We start from the raw sequence: 18,337 nt of genomic DNA, 5'->3' as shown, positions 1-18,337 counted from the left end.
TATGTGTACGTACCTTGGCCTGACATAGTATTTTGAATAAACAGTTATTTAAGGCCAAGATTTTAAGAAGTTAATGAAGAGGTACTCATAACTGCAGATAATTAATTTGCATAAAGTCCGTGCTGAGCTAGGTGGCGCAGTGATAAGCACATTAGCCTTGCATTTGGGAGGACTACGCTTTGAACCCGCATGTGGCCATGTAGATTTAGGATTTCCTCAGTTTTTGTAAATCACATCAGGAAAATGCTGATATGGTTCCTTTGAAAGAATACGGCTGGTTTCCTTACTCATCCTTCCCTAATCCAAGCTTGTGCGCTATCTTCAGTGGTCTCATTGTCGACGGGACATTAAATACTAATCTCTCCAACAAGTCCCTACCTATGTTTCATGCAGTGGCTACTAAAACAGTTTTTGACAGTATTTTTATTAAGCTGTACAGCTTCACTAATTATGCCATTTATATCTTTGCTTCAGTGATACAGACGTCAATGCCGTTAACTCATGGTATGCTATTCTATTTAAAAAAATTAGGGCAACCAAATACACTCCTGGAAATGGAAAAAAGAACACATTGACACCGGTGTGTCAGACCCACCATACTTGCTCCGGACACTGCGAGAGGGCTGTACAAGCAATGATCACACGCACGGCACAGTGGACACACCAGGAACCGCGGTGTTGGCCGTCGAATGGCGCTAGTGGCGCAGCATTTGTGCACTGCCGCCGTCAGTGTCAGCCAGTTTGCCGTGGCATACAGAGCTCCATCGCAGTCTTTAACACTGGTAGCATGCCACGACAGCGTGGACGTGAACTGTATGTGTAGTTGACGGAGTTTGAGCGAGGGCGTATAGTGGGCATGCGGGAGGCCGGGTGGACGTACCGCCGAATTGCTCAACATGAGGGGCGTGAGGTCTCCACAGTACATTGATGTTGTCGCCAGTAGTCGGCGGAAGGTGCACGTGCCCGTCGACCTGGGACCGGACCGCAGCGACGCACGGATGCACGCCAAGACCGTAGGATCCTACGCAGTGCCGTAGGGGACCGCACCGCCACTTCCCAGCAAATTAGGGACACTGTTGCTCCTGGGGTATCGGCGAGGACCATTCGCAACCGTCTCCATGAAGCTGGGCTACGGTCCCGCACACCGTTAGGCCGTCTTCCGCTCACGCCCCAACATCATGCAGCCCGCAACAGGCGTGAATGGAGGGACGAATAGAGACGTGTCGTCTTCAGCAATGAGAGTCGCTTCTGCCTTGGTGCCAATGATGGTCGTATGCGTGTTTGGCGCCGTGCAGGTGAGCGCCACAATCAGGACTGCATACGACCGAGGCACACAGGGGCAACACCCGGCATCACCGTGTGGGGAGCGATCTCCTACACGGGCCGTACACCTCTGGTGATCGTCGAGGGGACACTGAATAGTGCACGGTACATCCAAAAAGTCATCGAACCCATCGTTCTACCATTCCTAGACCGGCAAGGGAACTTCCTATTCCAACAGGACAATGCACGTCCGCATGTATCCCGTGCCACCCAAGTGCTCTAGAAGGTGTAAGTCAACTACCCTGGCCAGCTAGATCTCCGGATCTGTCCCCCATTGAGCATGTTTGGGACTGGCTGAAGCGTCGTCTCACGCGGTCTGCACGTCCAGCACGAACGCTGGTCCAACTGAGGCGCCAGGTGGAAATGGCATGGCAAGCCGTTCCACAGGACTACATTCAGCATCTCTACGATCGTCTCCATGGGAGAATAGCAGCCTGCATTGCTGCGATAGGTGGATATACACTGTACTAGTGCCGACATTGTGCATGCTCTTTTGCCTGTGTCTGTGTGCCTGTGGTTCTGTCAGTGTGATCATGTGATGTATCTGACCCCAGGAATGTGTCAATAAAGTTTCCCCTTCCTGGGACAATGAATTCACGGTGTTCTTATTTCAATTTCCAGGAGTGTATTTCAACTCCAGTAGTATGCATAGGTAGAGATTTTCTTAAAAAAAATATCTTGAGTGATAAGTTCTTGTTCTGATACTTGTCTATTCGTTTAAGACGATGAGTCCATAACAGTAGGTAGACTCAGTCACTTGTAAAGAAAATTTGCATCACTTCAGATGAAAAGTAAGTTTATTAATTATGTTGGTCTCTAAATCTCGGATGCACTGAGCTAATGTCATTCAAAAGTGATATCTTAGCCTTTTCTTTCACTGATTTTTCACCTGCTATTCTTTTTACCATCTTCATAGCAGAAATTATAACAAGATTTTCTGAAAGTGAGTTTGCTTCACCACATTGAGCTATCTCAGGTTGTTTAAGTAAGAAGCCTCAGATTCTAAATAACTTCGTTTTCTTTCTAAAAAAATAAAAAAAATCACGGACATTTTAAATTTTAAGAGTTCATCATACGCTTGAAAAAAGAATGCAGCATTTTTTTAATTTTAAGCCCACCTTCAACAGATCTAAAGGACACATTTTGGCTGAAACCATAGAGCTGTATGAGGTAACTTTGCTGCATATAATGTATTGAGGACTGGCATTGCTGTTCATGAATCATAAAGATATATAACTTTCATCATACTTCTTAACTGTTTTACCAACTATTTTTGTTTGAAGGCTTGTAGAAACATTAAATTGACCTAACTTCTTTTGAGGTGATTTCATTGGCACCAGTCTCATTAGTACCACAATCACCTCTAGCAAAAGAGCTAGTAGGTGAGTTCAAAGCAAAGCAATCAAGTTCATCTAAAGCAGAGCAATCATGTTCGCTATAAGGCTTTGGTGTACCTTATTAAAACCCACCTTTCTGTCCAGCGACAAAATACTGAAAACAAGTTTAAGACAAAAAATATGGCGATATCTAAAGTTTAGGGCTGAATAAAATTTAATTGGATATTTACATTGATAGAACAGTGGCAGTTTGATTGACATGTTACAATCACACCTTTTTCAGAGTTTGGCCTCTCAAGCTATATGATAAATACAGCCTTATTTGTGTACAAGGTGGTTGTCTGGTCTCTGATAAATACAGCCTTATTCACTGTCGGTGTTGCATTTGTACTGACTATCCAAATCAGTAAGTTGAACAGAAGATTGTTATTGTACCTTTATTTTATTTCTAAAGGTTTAAATTTTTTGCTTTTAGTTACTTATTACAAAGTTATTAAAAAAGGGACCCTTGTGTGATTTCCAGGGATCTGCAAAACAGTTTCTATGCTTTCAGTGCCAGTGGTTTGTGTCAAAGCATACCACTTTTTCTTCTCATCGCCCCTTTCTTCTTCTCATCGCCCCTTTCTTCTTCTCATCGCCCCTTTCTTCTTCTCACCGGCCCTTTCTTCTTCTCACCGGCCCTTTCTTCTTCTCACCGGCCCTTTCTTCTTCTCACCGGCCCTTTCTTCTTCTCACCGGCCCTTTCTTCTTCTCACCGGCCCTTTCTTCTTCTCACCGGCCCTTTCTTCTTCTCACCGGCCCTTTCTTCTTCTCACCGGCCCTTTCTTCTTCTCACCGGCCCTTTCTTCTTCTCACCGGCCCTTTCTTCTTCTCACCGGCCCTTTCTTCTTCTCACCGGCCCTTTCTTCTTCTCACCGGCCCTTTCTTCTTCTCACCGGCCCTTTCTTCTTCTCACCGGCCCTTTCTTCTTCTCACCGGCCCTTTCTTCTTCTCACCGGCCCTTTCTTCTTCTCACCGGCCCTTTCTTCTTCTCACCGGCCCTTTCTTCTTCTCACCGGCCCTTTCTTCTTCTCACCGGCCCTTTCTTCTTCTCACCGGCCCTTTCTTCTTCTCACCGGCCCTTTCTTCTTCTCACCGGCCCTTTCTTCTTCTCACCGGCCCTTTCTTCTTCTCACCGGCCCTTTCCTCTTCTCACCGGCCCTTTCCTCTTCTCACCGGCCCTTTCCTCTTCTCACCGGCCCTTTCCTCTTCTCACCGGCCCTTTCCTCTTCTCACCGGCCCTTTCCTCTTCTCACCGGCCCTTTCCTCTTCTCACCGGCCCTTTCCTCTTCTCACCGGCCCTTTCCTCTTCTCACCGGCCCTTTCCTCTTCTCACCGGCCCTTTCCTCTTCTCACCGGCCCTTTCCTCTTCTCACCGGCCCTTTCCTCTTCTCACCGGCCCTTTCCTCTTCTCACCGGCCCTTTCCTCTTCTCACCGGCCCTTTCCTCTTCTCACCGGCCCTTTCCTCTTCTCACCGGCCCTTTCCTCTTCTCACCGGCCCTTTCCTCTTCTCACCGGCCCTTTCCTCTTCTCACCGGCCCTTTCCTCTTCTCACCGGCCCTTTCCTCTTCTCACCGGCCCTTTCCTCTTCTCACCGGCCCTTTCCTCTTCTCACCGGCCCTTTCCTCTTCTCACCGGCCCTTTCCTCTTCTCACCGGCCCTTTCCTCTTCTCACCGGCCCTTTCCTCTTCTCACCGGCCCTTTCCTCTTCTCACCGGCCCTTTCCTCTTCTCACCGGCCCTTTCCTCTTCTCACCGGCCCTTTCCTCTTCTCACCGGCCCTTTCCTCTTCTCACCGGCCCTTTCCTCTTCTCACCGGCCCTTTCCTCTTCTCACCGGCCCTTTCCTCTTCTCACCGGCCCTTTCCTCTTCTCACCGGCCCTTTCCTCTTCTCACCGGCCCTTTCCTCTTCTCACCGGCCCTTTCCTCTTCTCACCGGCCCTTTCCTCTTCTCACCGGCCCTTTCCTCTTCTCACCGGCCCTTTCCTCTTCTCACCGGCCCTTTCCTCTTCTCACCGGCCCTTTCCTCTTCTCACCGGCCCTTTCCTCTTCTCACCGGCCCTTTCCTCTTCTCACCGGCCCTTTCCTCTTCTCACCGGCCCTTTCCTCTTCTCACCGGCCCTTTCCTCTTCTCACCGCCCCTTTCCTCTTCTCACCGCCCCTTTCCTCTTCTCACCGCCCCTTTCCTCTTCTCACCGCCCCTTTCCTCTTCTCACCGGCCCTTTCCTCTTCTCACCGGCCCTTTCCTCTTCTCACCGGCCCTTTCTTCTTCTCACCGGCCCTTTCTTCTTCTCACCGGCCCTTTCTTCTTCTCACCGGCCCTTTCTTCTTCTCACCGGCCCTTTCTTCTTCTCACCGGCCCTTTCTTCTTCTCACCGGCCCTTTCTTCTTCTCACCGGCCCTTTCTTCTTCTCACCGGCCCTTTCTTCTTCTCACCGGCCCTTTCTTCTTCTCACCGGCCCTTTCTTCTTCTCACCGGCCCTTTCTTCTTCTCACCGGCCCTTTCTTCTTCTCACCGGCCCTTTCTTCTTCTCACCGGCCCTTTCTTCTTCTCACCGGCCCTTTCTTCTTCTCACCGGCCCTTTCTTCTTCTCACCGGCCCTTTCTTCTTCTCACCGGCCCTTTCTTCTTCTCACCGGCCCTTTCTTCTTCTCACCGGCCCTTTCCTCTTCTCACCGGCCCTTTCCTCTTCTCACCGGCCCTTTCCTCTTCTCACCGGCCCTTTCCTCTTCTCACCGGCCCTTTCCTCTTCTCACCGGCCCTTTCCTCTTCTCACCGGCCCTTTCCTCTTCTCACCGGCCCTTTCCTCTTCTCACCGGCCCTTTCCTCTTCTCACCGGCCCTTTCCTCTTCTCACCGGCCCTTTCCTCTTCTCACCGGCCCTTTCCTCTTCTCACCGGCCCTTTCCTCTTCTCACCGACCCTTTCCTCTTCTCACCGACCCTTTCCTCTTCTCACCGACCCTTTCCTCTTACCCCCCCCCTGCTCCCCTATCTTTCCCCCCCCCCCCCCCTGCTCATTCACTTCTCCTCCTCCTCCTCCTCCTCCTCCTCCTCCCCCTCCCTACTCCAGCACTTACAAAATACAATCCAAAACAGAATTGAAATTGCAGTTTATATTATTTTGCAATTAAAAATTTCTAGCGTCGTGAAATTTAAATGTTTACAACACTGTGGCACAAGAGGGAATACATAGTTGCAGCATTTAGTACATTCTTTACTGTCACCTAATTAGTGAATGAATGTACAAGTCTCTGGGTGGCAAAAACTATTTTGTGCATCTTGAAATTGCCACTATAAAGTTTGTTGCTGTTAAATAGAAAACTATGGTTTAAGTCACAATATTCTTATTGTGGCATAGTCCATAAAGTGCAGAAGAGATGAAAGTTGAATACTGTATTTACGTAATTGAACAAAGTGATATCTGACTTCATTTCCAGTTGGTACTGTTAATGTGTAATTGGTGGAGGAATTGTGATTTTTAAGTAATTGTTTACATGGCTGACTGTGGCAGTTTTCCAGTGGCTACAACGAATGTTATAGTTTTTGTGGGCATGTGCGTGTGCACATGCGCGTGTGTCCGGTGGGACTGAATGTAAGGTGAAGAGAATTGTACCACCAGTTCCCATAGAAACTGGTTGTTATTTTGGCAGTTATATTTAATAGGTTAAATCCTCATCACATACTTCTGTTAGAACTCTCTTGTGAATTACATGCATGTGGATTTTTAAAAGTTGAATCTATTTCTTAAATCTAATTTATTTTTATCTTACAGCAAATATCATTCAAAAATTTGGTGGAGAGGAACAAGAAAATGGAGGAAGAGTGTGGTGCACCACTTCCGAACTCTGCAATCCACTTGCCTTTCATAATTGTTAACACAAGTAAGAAGACTGTTATTGACTGCAGTATATCAAATGACAAGTAAGGATTTCACTATAGCAAAAATAGTTACCATAATCACGAATTATTTGTAAGGGTGTTTATCTGTAGTTTACACCATAAAGTTGTAATAGGTGCTTGCTGTAATATAGTTCTGATGCAGCCTTTAAACTGCTGAAGGTGATAGCTATTTTAAGTGCACAGATTATGGTAAAAATTAAGTAGAAATCTGTGGTGGAAAATAAGCATTCAGGCATGTTTTTAATTTTACATTCAAAATACGTGAAGCATGTGCACAAGTAATGGTGTCTGACACATTTTGCAGTTTTTGGGAAACAGACAAAAACTGTTAATTACTTGGAATTATTGCAAAATAATAATGTAATAGCAGATTTGTATTGTTTGTGCATACATACTGTTGAAAATAGTTATTTGTGCTTTCCAAAATTTCTTGAAAATAAGTAAGTATTAAAATGCTGTGTGACAATGGACATACAGCATTATTCCAGAGCCCTCTGTATTCTGCTGTGATAATAAGGTTGTCTAGAATCTAAAAGTTGTAAGAAAGGAAATTACGGCAAGGCACGGAACACGAAATAATAATCCCCCCCCCCCAAATTCGTTTCGGCCTACTCGGGACCACGGGGCTCATCTTAACTGTTAGCTAGGTCTTCTGCTTTTTCTTGGCCCTGTATGCCTTCATCTTCTGGCTCTGAACCTGCTTCCTCTCATATGTCCACTTAGGTCTGGTGGTGCCTGTACACTTCTTGCTTGTGAGACACAGTGGGAAGACTCCCTGCAGGATGGCCTGTTGATATTGAGTTTGGTTCTCAGTTGTCTAATGGGATCTCCAGTTCCTCTAAGTCTAATTTAATAGAGGTGGTCCACTTGGCTGTGGACGCGTATCCTCTACTTGTCACTGTGAGGATCCTTTCGGTGATCCTGGAGTGATTCAGGTGTGTCACGTGCCCATAGAAAATCAGTCACCTTTTCCTCATACATGTTACTATGTCTTCCTGATGCTCATAGAGCTCATTATTGTGCCCAATTCTGTAGGTACCGTCTTCCTCTCTTATAGGTCCTAATATTCTCCTCAGGATCTTCCTCTCTTTAAGTTCTAGTTTCCTGAGTGGGCCCTTTAGATTCATCAAGAGGTACTCGTAGGCGTAAAGTGCAGAGGGTTTTACTACCAAGTTGTAGTGTTTCAGCTTTGTGTTCTTGGATAGGTACTTGGAGGTATAGATGTTCTTACAGGAATGATAGACCCCCTCTAACTTGGTGTACCTGGCATCTATGGGAAGGTTTCACTCTTGCTTGCGGAGATCCATTCTCTGAAGTACTTGACTGCGGGAACTTTACAGATAATATTGTTTCCTAGTGGGTTTGTAGAAGCAGCCTGTTGATATTGGTGATAAACTCAGTTTTCTGTATGTTGACCCTCAAGCAAGTTTTTACAACACTGTAGGGGCTCTGTAGTTGGTGAGTAGCCTCCTCCATACTGTTGGCCAGTAGGATGAGTTCATCAGCAAAGGCTAGACAGGGTACATTGAGGTTGTCTTTCTTGTACCCAAGCTTCAACCCTGCTTATCGTGACAGTGTGGAAGTCCGCTCTCTTAAGATTTTCTCCTCAACACAGTTGAAGAGGATGCAAGAGAGGACATCCCTCTGCCTGACTCTTGTCTGGATGGGAAAGCTCACTGTGTGTTCACCCCTGAACTTGACTTTGGAGGTGGTGTTCTTCAGGGCAGCTTGGGCCAATCTGGTAGTTTTCCCATGTAGGCCTTGTTCCCACAGCGTAGAGAAGAGGGTCTGTCGATTTATTGAGTCATATGCCTTTTGGAAGTCTCCCATAATGCCTACCCATGGGTGCCGCCCCCCCCCCCCCCCCCCCTCGGCTCCTATATGAGAGTATGGTCTTGAGGTTTTGAATCTTTTCTGTGCAGGACCTACTCGCACAGAACCTGGTATTCACCTAGTTTGGAGGCTAGCTGTTTGGTGACGGTATTTTGCCGAGCTTTAGAGAAGATCTTGTAGGTTGTAAGCAACAAGAAGATGCCTCTGTAGTTGTTGAGGTCGGTCTTACTTCCTTTTCTTGTGTAGTGGGTGGATCACAGCTGAAATGCATTCTCTAGTAAGTCCTCTGTTTTCCAAACGTCTTCAATGATCTGGGTGATACTCTGCAGGAACTGGTGCTTCTACATTTCTGCAAATATACCACCTTCACCTGAAGTATTTATATTTATTGTGAACTCATTACTTTGGTCTTCAAAAAGGTAATAGTTTTTATCAAGTTCTGTGACAAATCTGATAGATTAAACTCAGTTGTCACACTGCAAGTTTTCATAAAAATGCCTGTATTTTAACTCCATGTATTTCATCATGTCAGGTAGGTCCCTTTTCTTCTCCTTATGAAGTTTCAGTGCCCCATTGTAGGAAAGCCAAAGACCAGAAGGCAACACAGTTTTTTACTTAATATTTATAACCATTTTTTAGAATACATGGTCATTGCCAAGGGCAAAGCACCTTGTGACTACTACGCCTCGAGGACCATCATTACACAGCTTCAACCAGAGTACATCAGCAATTTTCAAAGCACGTGGCTTTGTTAAAACCAACTCAGTGGATCCTAAGTCCTTGAACATCGTCATCATCATCTGAATGGTCAGTTTTATACAGTTGACAGAGGCCTCAGCAATGACATACTTTCATTCTGAAGTAATCATACTTTTTGATTCTTCTCTTGATCCTGTGAAGTTGCTGTTACAAGGTAGGAAACTAAGACCTTAGCATAAAAACTTCTGATGTATTTATGTAAATACTTGCCACTGACAGATACAAATAAAGCGCTAAAACTGTCCAGTCGTTGTTCTGCCAGTGGTCAGACCATATAATTAGTTTGTGTTCCATACCTTCCTCAAACATACTAAAATTGTTTGTCACAGATTTAAACAGACAGGAAATGATTGCCACTGAACCTCTCCTTGCAGTGAAGTCATTCCACAAATTTCCTGTGATGTTTCCGGTACCAGTGCCATATACCGTGAAATTATACAACAGTTGTGTGGTAGAATAGCGTGGAATGCGTCAGTGTAGGACAAAATAAAACCTGTTGTGGGTCAACACATATTACACGTATATTGCTGTTCCTTTTAGCCATTTCCATATCGATTTTATCACTTTGAATGCTTGGTCTGCTTTTGTGTTATGCAACTGATTCTCAAGTATGGTGGTCTACAGTTCTGTTTTGTCTGAAGCTGCGATCATTTTGTGAAACAACAAATTGCACTGTCTGCAAGTATCTGACCTAGGTGTCCTGAAACACAAATTAAAATCTGTTTGAAACACACTTTGATAGGCTGCCCTACTTATTCATCCATCAGGAAAATTTTTGGTAAATGATGAATACATTCAGTGGAAGTTGAGATAGGGGTAAAGACATTCTTTTGAGGATTTATTGCTGCTTTAATGTTGCATGTGCTCTGGGGAACTCAAAATGTGTTCCCAAATCAGAACCTTGTCATCATTTGATATGACGTGTGGCCTATTGAAATGTGTTCCCTCAACTGTCTTCAGGAGTGATCATTCTAGCTTTTAGTTTGTCTAAGAGTCTGTATTCTAAATAATTAATGGAAAATCTCATATAAAGATGTGAAACAAATACTAACAAAGAGATAGAGGGGCTGGCCAGTACTCACCTCAGCTCAGTACAGCCGATAGATACACAAAAAACAACTGAAAATTTACGTTCCTAGCTTTCGGAATAAATGTTCCTTCATCAGGGAGGAGAGAGGGGAAATAAAGGGAAGAAGGGAAAGTGGATTTAGTTACTCACAACCCAGGTTATGAAGCAACAGGGAAAGGAAAACAGGGAGGGTAGCAAGGATGGAGGCATGGTTGTCAGAGGGAAGCCAAAGATATTCTATTGTAAGTACTGTGCCAGCTTCAAACCAAAGAGGATGCATATAGAAGTAAAGAGGTATATAGTATAAAGATGTAGGATGGAAAGATGCATGAATGGCTAAAGAGGAAAGGGAAAGAGGAGAAGACTGAAGAGTAAATGGGAGTGAGGTTGTTTAATGTAGGTTCAGTCCAGGGGGATGGCGGGATGAAAGGATGTGTTGGAGTGCAAGTTCCCATCTCCGCAGTTCAGAGGGACTGGTGTTGGGTGGGAGAAGCCAAATGGCACATACGGTGTACCAGGTTCCTAGGTCCCTAGAATTATGCTGGAGGGCATGCTCCGCTACTGGGTATTGGACATCTCCTAGGTGAACAGTTCGCCTGTGTCCGTTCATGCGCTCAGCCAGTTTAGTTGTTGTCATACCAATGTAAAAGGCTGTGCAGTGGAGGCATGTCAGCTGATACGTGACATGTGTAGTTTCACATGTGGCCCTGCCTTGAATTGTGTATGATTTACCAGTAGCGGGGCTGGAGTAGGTGGTTGTGTGGGGGATGCATGGGGCAGGTTTTGCAGCGGGGTCGGTTACAGGGGTAGGAACTGCTGGGTAGAGAAGGTAGTCTGGGAATATTGTAGGGTTAGGATGTTACGGAGGTTAGGGGGGCGACGAAAGGCAGCTCTGGGTGGTGTGGGGAGAATTTTGTCAAGGGATGATCTCATTTCAGGGGTTGACTTGAGAAAGTCATATCCCTGGCGGAGTAATTTATTGATGTATACGAGGCCAGGATAATATTGGGTGACAAGAGTCTGTATTCGTCATTTTTTGACACACTTCTTCTGAATGGACTGTGTATTTGAAAGTAGCTTGTTTCTGTGAATTATCTTCTGTCTTACTGTTCTTTCGTCTGGCTGGCTTGCCTATTTCCATGATTTTATGAAGTAAGTGGACTGCTCATGATACATAAAGGTGTGATATTCTTTGCACAGCATTAACTAATGTACTGGTTTATGTTCTTGCATCCATCTTTTGAGCTTACTTATTTTGAGTTTATTGAAATGCAATTACTCTATTAAATTTTGTAGATATGTTATTAAAATTCCATTTAAAAGCTTACTTGCTTTTTTTGTGTGTGTTCTCCGTAGGACCGAGTACGTGTTCAATTTTGATAACAAGTTTGAAATCCATGACGACATAGAGGTTCTGAAACGAATGGGCATGGTACTAGGTAAGATAAAAATTGTTTTTGATGCTACAGTGATTTATTTTGCTAACTTATATTTGTATAGTGTAAATGGTAAAAAATTCGTTTACACTTAGAAATAAGCATCAAGCTACTGATCATTTTGTTCTGTTATGTGCAGTTGTGTGTTAATAGTTTTATACAGTTGAAAATTGTTTTATTTCAGCATCTTGACTCTAGTGTTAAAGTAAATAGCATTAACATTGTAAACAATTAGCTAACAAAAATGAGATCTAAACTTGGTAAGAAAAAAATGTCTAAAACAAGCACTGTAAGGCATCATAAGATTAAATATTGAATAAGCCTGGTGACAAAGTGGGTGTTGCACTAGAAATCTAAGTGTTAAAGGTTCAATGCTCATTTAGCACGAAGATTATTATTCATTCTTTCACTCTAGAAATGGTTTGTATATGAGAAAAAGGATGAGCCCACCTGTTCAGAGCTGTTTGTCCCCTGTAACAGGTTGGTTAATTCAGTTAAAAGGTTGAATGAAGGTAAACGGTCTAAGTCTAGTACAATGCTATGGCTTTTAAACAGTTCTTCTGGTGATGACAGCTTCAGTTATACCCAAAATAAACTGGAATATTTGTAGATTATAGACTTCCAGTATCTAATATTAAACAGTGTCGAAAATGTTTGCTCAATCCTAGTTGTGATGACTCTCAGTAACATGTGCTACACTGTGTGTATAGCAATAACTAAGAGTGTCACAAACATGGGGTCACTTTCACTCTACCGAATGTAAATCCGCTTGATGTGGAACTGTGTCACAAGCAAATACTTTATTCCATTCCATTTTTAGGAATATTTTAATGAAATCCAAAGCCATAGTCTTTGATCTCAAATAAAATCAGATGTGAATAGGAAGAAAAAAATTCTATTTTACTCATCTAGAAAAAGTTATGTTGTTTAAGATCCTGATTATATGTTTTTTGAACCAACTCTCAGCCATCTTCAATCAAGTGTATTCGTTGGCACCCGGTGTTCATAGGCTACCAGTGCCATTGTCATTTTGAATAAATGCTTTCGCTGCACCACTTTAAAATATTAAAGCTAGTGCCCGCATCTCGTGGTCGTGCGATAGCGTTCTCGCTTCCCGCACCCGGGTTCGATTCCCGGCGGGGTCAGGGATTTTATCTACCTCGTGATGGCTGGGTGTTGTGTGTTGTCCTTAGGTTAGTTAGGTTTAAGTAGTTCTAAGTTCTAGGGGACTGATGACCATAGATGTTAAGTCCCATAGTGCTCAGAGCCATTTACTAAAGCTAGTGAACTCTGTAATTGTAACCAATATGGTGCAGTGATCCTCTTAAAAACAATGCACCCTAATGCCCAAAATTATTTTATTTCAAAATCAGAAAAACATTTACCGCTTATTTGCAGTTTCCTTCTTCGTGTTTTTTGTTTGATTACGTCTACAGCCATACTCTTCAGATCATTGTGAAGTGTGTGGCAGAAGGCATATCCCATTGTACCAGCATTAGGATTCTTTCCCATTGTGTCCTATTCACATATTGAGCACCAGAAGAATGATTGCTTACATGCCTCTATGTGTACTGTAATTATCTGCCAGAGAGAAATGTAGGCGATTCTAACACATTTCTAGAATCATCACTTATAATTGCTTCTAGAAACGCTACAAGTATGTTTTAGTTTGTGTCTGTCTTAAATTGTCTGCAGCTCAGTTCTTTTAGCATCTTCGTGACATTTTCACATGAGTCAAACGAAACCTGTGACCACTCATGCTATGATATCTTGTATCTAAAGTTAGCCCAATTTGGTACAGGTTCCACACATATCAGCATATTCCAGGATACATAGGATAAGAGTTTTTTTTATACAGTCTTCTTTGTGGACTTACAGCGCTTCCTTATTATTGTACCAATGAGTTGCAGTCTTCCAACTTCTTTACCTATATCTAAGACTGTAATTGTTCAGTTTCGTACAAATTGTTACACCCAGATATGTAAATGAGTTAACCGATTCTTCCTATGACTGTGTTGACGTAGCCATAGGGTAATGCATTTTTTTGTTTTGTGAAGTGCAGTTTTATATTTTAAGTAAGTTACCAATTTTTGCATCACTTGGAAATCTTACCAAGGTCTGACTTTCTGCACACTTCTTTCAGATGGTACTTAATTGTAGAGAAATACATTGGTACATTTCTGCAAAAAAATCTGAAGTCATTATTATTATCCACAAGGTCATTAATGTACAATATGAACAGTAAAGGTCTCAAGAAACTTCCCCGGGGCACATCTGAAGTTATTTCTACACCTGTCAGACACTTCATCCTAGATAACTTGCTGCATTCGCTCTACCAAAAAATTCTCAGTCCAGTCACAACTTTTTGATAGTAAGCATACAGGTTATAATGAGTCAAATTCTCTCTGGATGTCAAGAAATACTGCACTCACCTGACTCCCTTGATCTGTGGATTTCAGTGTGTCATGTGAGATAGGATCAACTTGGGTTTAACATGATTGATGTTTTTGTAATTTGTGCTGGTTGGTCTGGAGGAGGGCATTTTGTTAGACGTACAAGGTCTATTCAAAAACTTGCGGAACATTCGTAATTTCGCGCCAATGTTGTGCTGGAGCATAATGGGGTTGGCATCCCTGCACACGCCTTTTTTTTTTAAATGTTGAACTACTGAAAGTTTGATTGTTATCTGTCTGTCAGTTATTGTTCAGTGCTGTATCGAGTAGAACAATGTGTCACACAGTTTGCAAATTTCGAGATGGCAGAGTTAGAAGAACAACACATCTATGTTAAATTTTGCATGAATCTCAAGAAGAACCTGTACAGAGACACACCAAATTTTGCAGGAGGCCTTCGATGATGATTGCTTAAACCATACTCGGTGTTATGAATGGTTCACATGGTTTAAAAATGGCCGAACAGAAGTTAAAAGATAACCCTCTTTCACAGTGCCATTTAACATCTACTGACGATGCTCGTGTCAGAAATGCTAACGAAATTGTGCGTTCCAACGGCAGACTGACTGTTGTTTATTTCAGAAGAAGGCCTTCTGGCTGAAAGCTTTCATGTTTAATAGACTTCTCGTTGTGCCTGTCTGCAAATTGATTTCTCCTCTGTATTGTGAGTCACTTTTTGTAATATTGTCATTATTCTGTGCTGGATTTTCCGTTGTTTTAGTATCTATTAAGAGATATATGTATGGACATTTACAGTTTCAGTTTCTTTTTCAAGCCTTCCACTTTACTCAAAACCAGGGGACCACAATCTGTTGTAGGAACTGTGCTGCAGATTTTGCACGTCATTGAAACTCCATGAGCAAGCCTGGTATTCTCAACTTCCCCCCAGTGAGTTTGTGCTTGGCTACCCAAGTCCCCAGCCTTTGCAGTACCTCTTCCCTTTCCGTGCTGCATGTCTGTCCTCCCTTCTTTGAGGAACATGTCATGGATATTTTTGGGAATTCATGTTCCAGTTTCAATAGCCCATCATCCGAACAGTCCCTCATCTGTTTTTCTTTCATTATTCATCTCTGCTTCGGCATTAGAGGCTTCACTTTGTTTCTTCTTCCTCCCTATGTACTCCTGAAGGCCGGCGCATGCATTCGATCCATAACAGGTGGCTGGGTAATGCATAATTCTCAGCCCCAGATCAACAGGTAGAGCTTGCATGGTACAAGCCAGGCCAAGGAGAGATGGTTGCCTGAGCTGTTACCTTCTCCTCTCTGTCAGGAGTTCGGAAAGTGTGAATAATCACCCAAGGCGGGACTCCCAGTTGGAAGGAGCATGGCATCCAATACGCTGGTCATTGTGGGGGATTTTTTTCGCAATGAACCAATCATCTGAGCCTAATGAGGTTAAAGATTCAAAGGCACTCTCAGCTGCCCCTTGGTTCCTCATGGTATCATGTATCAAAGGTGGACGGTCCTTTCCTACAGTTAATCCTTTATTTTTCAGGAAGATGCTGATGCATTTGCATTCCCTGTGAAACCCTGCTCTCTCTTATATAATGGGACTTTACTTCTGTAGACCAGTTGTGATTTTCAAGCCCAACAACTGCATACAGCTTCGCTCCTCCACGGCTGTCCTATTTTTATCGAGGCCCATCATGCCTTGAATACTTCGTATGGTGTTACTTACACTCAGGTGCTTGATGGTTTGACCAAGGGAGAAATCCAAGCTTGCTTTTCTGATCAGGGATCTCTGCATCCATCGGGTAATGAAGAAGGTTGATACAACCTTGGTGCCTACAAACATTCCTTTTTCTGATGTTTGATCTAGTAATTCTTCCATCCAAGATCAAAAAAGGCTATGAAATCATCACAGTCTGACTGTACATTCCAAATCCGATGCATTGCTACCACTGTCACTGTTACTCGATGAGCAGGCCACACAGGAGATCAGAGTGAAGGGAAAAGTACCTCACTCTCACTCTCATGTTGTTGGCTAGTCGAAAGTCCTTATTTTACCACTTACAGTACCATTCTTGCTCCACCCTTACTCCACGAAGGACATGGCCACGCAGATTTGCGACCTCCAATTTGGTACTGCAGTTGTAAAATCCCCCAATATCACATAGTATCCCCGTCTTCTTCTCCTAAAGGTTTGCAACAATCCATCAAATATTTGCCCCCATGGTGAAATCACGTGCTACACAAATGGCATGCCAGGAAAGGACAGAAGGAATATTCCAACGAAGGCTTTCTACGTCCCTCCAGCTGACAACTGTGCTTGTCTGCCAACTGTAAAGGCTCCAAGGAATTGACTAAATGCAAATGACTTTCTCCTTCCCAGACTCAAAGATCCTCTTAAACGGTGTCTCTGCACGATACCCTCACCCAGCGGACCTCCATTTTGCTGATGCACACTGCCTACTGTTTTTTTGCCCCCTCAGGCCCATCAGTGAGAATGCCGACACCTCTGTAGATTGCATGGAACAGGATCCTCCAGCTTCTGTGCCCTGCAGCAGTGAGTTTTCAAAGGCTGGCACTCAACAACCGCAGAGTTGACTCCCCTGTATTTGTTCCCTCCTCCCCATCCCCCATTATGACTCTTGTCCAGTGGAACATTCAAGGCATTAATTCCATTAAGGAGGAATTACAGCTACTCATGGAATTGGGGGAATTGCAGCATTCGGTTGTTTTCTGCCTCCAAGTAACAAAATTGCATCTTTTGACTGCTTTGACATCTTGTGTTTCCTTCCAGCTTCACTCCTCCTTTGCAGCTTTCACCAAATGTCATTTCCCCAGTTTTGATGATCACATAGAGCACCTTATGCATGTTACGCTTACCGCCACAGAACAATCCATACCTCTCACCTCATCTTCCCCACACTGTGTCCCAGCAGCACGATTCACACATGGGAACATGATCTCTGCCTTTTTAACTGTCATCCTACAATGACGAACTGTATTCTTTATAAGCAGTTGTGTGTGCAGAGATGTTGCGTTCTTTGAGATAGGAAAAAAGTTAGCTGGATCTCATTTACCAGTTCTTGTAACTCCCTCTCCCTCTACCTCTACCTCTACCTCTACCTCTACCTCTACCTCTACCTCCCCTTCCCCTGTAATGCAGGGCAACCTCCATTGGCTCTCTGAGACGAAGGTCCATTCCGCGATTTTCAGCCTGAACATAGCAGATAATGTCATTGTGGGCCCTGTAGCTAACTTTAACCACTTAGGCCGCTATTTTGTGGAGATTTTCTACCATCCTTAGAAACAAGTGGGGAAGTCTTGGGTGATATCCTTCTTCTCTCAGAATCGTAAATGCTACTACAGTGCCACCCTTACTATGAGGAAGCTGGACCATGTTCTCACCTCATCCCATCCCGATCTTCTGCCCCAGGGCCGATGTTCACCTTCAGATGTTGCAGCACATTTCTCTTGTGGGCAAGCACTTTCTCCTTCATACTTACAATCGCATTTGGGTAGGTTGCATGTTTTCCAGGCACTGCCGTGAAGCCAGTATCAAATCCATACCTAAGGTCAGTAAGTTAATTATAGTAACTGTAAATCACAAATGCTGAATTACTACAAAATAAAAACCGTGTAATCTACAATTTTTTAAAAAATTACATGGTTTCTAAATTCTGAAAATTCTTGGAAATATGTTCTCCTTCCCCAATTTAAAGTTTAGTCTAGTAAGAAGTTTTCATGACAAATGTTCATAAAAACACAAAATATTAAGATATACAGGGACTACTGATGTAATAATGAAAGATTGTGCAGAAACAAGGGAAAAGTAGAATGTTAGAATCCAAAATTTCAAATTGTACCTGTCTGACACATGGCCTCATACGAGAAATCTTTAGAAGTTGGGTTAAATATGTAAATAAATGTGTGAATTGCATGTACTTTTTACTTAGCTGGATATGATACACTAGCATACAAAAGACGAACACTGCAACACAGTCAGAATTTCAAAAATTGTGGAGCAGTAAAAAAAATGTCATCTGCTAGTGGCAACTCACGACACAAGTTAACCTCGAAAGATTTAGTGGAAGTTGTATGCGAACTCGGAGTGGCTTAACTTTTGAAAAATTGAAGAAGTTAAATCTGATAACAAATCATGATGTAATATTTCTGTTTGTGCCGAATAGAAATGGAATGACAAAAATCGACACAAAATAATAAATTATTTAAAACACAGCAG

General features: G+C 43.4%; 1 protein-coding gene across 1 annotated transcript in view; it reads left to right on the top strand.

The window, feature by feature from the left end:
* The window catches only part of LOC126335409 (transcription factor Dp-1-like), a 172,459-nt gene that overhangs the window by 132,818 nt on the left and 21,304 nt on the right, over window positions 1-18,337 (top strand). The window contains exons 8-9 of the mRNA XM_049998677.1: window positions 6,472-6,620; window positions 11,617-11,699. Of these exons, the coding sequence (XP_049854634.1) occupies window positions 6,472-6,620; window positions 11,617-11,699 (232 nt within the window). The remainder of the gene's footprint in view (window positions 1-6,471; window positions 6,621-11,616; window positions 11,700-18,337) is intronic.

This window comes from Schistocerca gregaria, chromosome 2 (assembly GCF_023897955.1).
Source record: "Schistocerca gregaria isolate iqSchGreg1 chromosome 2, iqSchGreg1.2, whole genome shotgun sequence".
NCBI classification, from domain to species: Eukaryota; Metazoa; Arthropoda; class Insecta; order Orthoptera; family Acrididae; genus Schistocerca; species Schistocerca gregaria.
This window is presented reverse-complemented; position numbering and strand designations above follow the sequence as displayed.